General features: G+C 34.4%; 1 protein-coding gene across 1 annotated transcript in view; it reads right to left on the bottom strand.

The window, feature by feature from the left end:
* The window catches only part of LOC149130278 (uncharacterized), a gene marked incomplete at its 5' end in the record, with an annotated part of 17667 nt that extends 17310 nt beyond the window's left edge, over positions 1–357 (bottom strand). The window contains one exon of the mRNA XM_089345706.1: positions 1–357. This exon is cut by the window's left edge and continues 390 nt beyond it. Coding sequence (XP_089201832.1) covers positions 1–357 — 357 coding nt within the window.
* Between the last annotated feature and the right edge of the window lie 2236 nt (positions 358–2593).

The following is a 2593-nucleotide window of genomic DNA, read 5'->3' as shown; positions in this document are numbered from 1 at the left end:
TGATACTGCTACGTTAACTACTACAGCCACCACCACCACCACAACAACAAGTACAACTACAACAATAGCTGCAACAACAACCACAGGAATTACAACTAAATCTACTACTACTACTACTACTACTACTACTACTACTACTACTACTGCTGCTGCTGCTACAGTTATAACAATAAATGCCACAACTATCACTCTAGTGTTAGCATTACGACAAGCGCCACCGCCACCACCGCCAACATTACATCCACAACCACCACCATTACCAACACCAACACCACCATCCTCACCGTCCCCACCATCAGCACCACTACCACCATCACTGGTTATTGTGATGGCGGTAACAGTGGTGGTGGTCGTGGAAATGGTGGTGGTGGTTGTGATGGTATATATATATATGTGGTATATATATATATATATATGTATATATGGTATATATATATATATATATACATATATGTATATATGGTATATATATATATATATATACATATATGTATATATGGTATATATATATATATATATATATATATATATATATATATATGGTATATGTATATATGGTATATGTATATATGGTATATGTATATATGGTATATGTATATATGGTATATGTATATATGGTATATGTATATATGGTATATGTATATATGGTATATGTATATATGGTATATATATATATATGGTATATATATGTATATATGGTATATACATATGTATATATGGTATATATATATATATACATATGTATATATGGTATATATATATATATACATATGTATATATGGTATATATATATATATACATATGTATATATGGTATATATATATATATACATATGTATATATGGTATATATATATATATATACATATGTATATATGGTATATATATATATATATACATATGTATATATGGTATATATATATATATATACATATGTATATATGGTATATATATATGTATATATATGTATGTATGTATGTACGTATGTATGTATTCTCTAAGCTAGAATGTATACTTTGCGTGTTCGTATTTGATTTTTCTCTGATTTTATTCATTCTCGAATCTAATGGACATTTCGAGGTACGTAAGAAAACTCTTGTGAAACTTTTTTTTCATTGATGTACCTGAAGAGACCCAGAACGGGTCGAAACATGTGTTGTACTCAATAAAGTCTATTACGCATTCCATCCCCTGTTTTATTAATAATGTTACTCCAGCCGACACTACGAAGTTCCTGCAGTATCTATCTATCTAGCTATCTATCTATCTATCTATCTATTTATCTACCTAGCTAGATAAACAGATAGATAGATAGGTAAATAGATAGTTAGATAGATAGATAGGTGGGTTAAAATACCGAAAATATAGATAGCGTCAAACACAAGTGTGGATGGAAGAAAGTAAGTTCAAAGCAAGAGAAGGAGGTAGAGTAGAAGTGGAGTGGAGATGGAGTGTGAGTAAGGGCAGGGTACGTGTATGAGTGAAGGTAGATGGGGGTGAGGAATTATGGGTAAAGGTATAGGTATTATTATGAGGAGCTTTTGGGGGTTTGTGGTGCTAGAGTCGGTAGCGTATGAGATGCAAATGGCAAAAGGGAGTAGGTTAGGGGAAGTGGAGCAGTAAGGCGGTGGGGAGGTGGTGGGAGAGGGTGCTATCGAAGGGTGAGGCTCTGTGTGTGTGTGTGTTGTGGTGGGATATACGGAGCTGGTTGGGTGGGCGAGATGGGGAGGTGAGGTGAGGTGAGAAAAAGAAACGACGAAATATGAAAGGAGTACGAACGGAGGAGCCACAAAGGGGAAAACAATAATAATAATAATAATGATAATGATAATAATAATGATAATAATAATTAATAATAATAATGATGATAATAATAATGATGATGATGATGATGATGATAATAAAAGCGATAGTAATAACAGTGTGCGTGTGTGTGTGTGTGTGTGAGTGTGAGAGAGAGAGAGAGAGAGAGAGAGAGAGAGAGAGATACTAAGACGAAGTAGAAGAAGAAGAGTAATAATAATAATAATAATAATAATAATAACAATAATAGAGAGTGACAGAAATAGAATGATGATGATGACAATGATGATGACGATGACGACGATGATGAGGCTTATGATGACGATTAAGGTGATTGTTAATGATGACAGTGGTGGTAGGTGTGGTGATGATGATGATGATGATGGTAGTAGTAGTGGTAGTAGTAGTAGTAACTAATAATTGGGGGAAAATAAAAAGCGATAAATAAATAAATAAGGGGCGAAGGAAACGACGAAAGAAGAAATGAATGAAACATAGGGATGAATGAAAGGCATCATAAGAGAAAGAAATCAAAGAGGGAATGAGAAAGAAAGAAAGAAAGAAAAAAAGGGGGGAAAGGAAGACTCTCGTAGACAAGATAAGAGACGTAGAAACATAAAAGAAGAAGAAAAAAAATGGAGGTAAAAACGTCCTAAACAACAACAATATCTTATAGAACCAAATAGAAAACAATCCCAGCACCGCCACAATAGAGTCGTTATCCTCCTCCTGTCTCCCTTCACCTGATCTCGCCTCCCCCCCCCCCTGCCGCCGCCGCCACACGAGGAGAGG

Source organism: Octopus bimaculoides, chromosome 29 (assembly GCF_046866305.1).
Source record: "Octopus bimaculoides isolate indiv1 chromosome 29, ASM4686630v1, whole genome shotgun sequence".
In the NCBI taxonomy this organism is placed as follows: Eukaryota; Metazoa; Mollusca; class Cephalopoda; order Octopoda; family Octopodidae; genus Octopus; species Octopus bimaculoides.
This window is presented reverse-complemented; position numbering and strand designations above follow the sequence as displayed.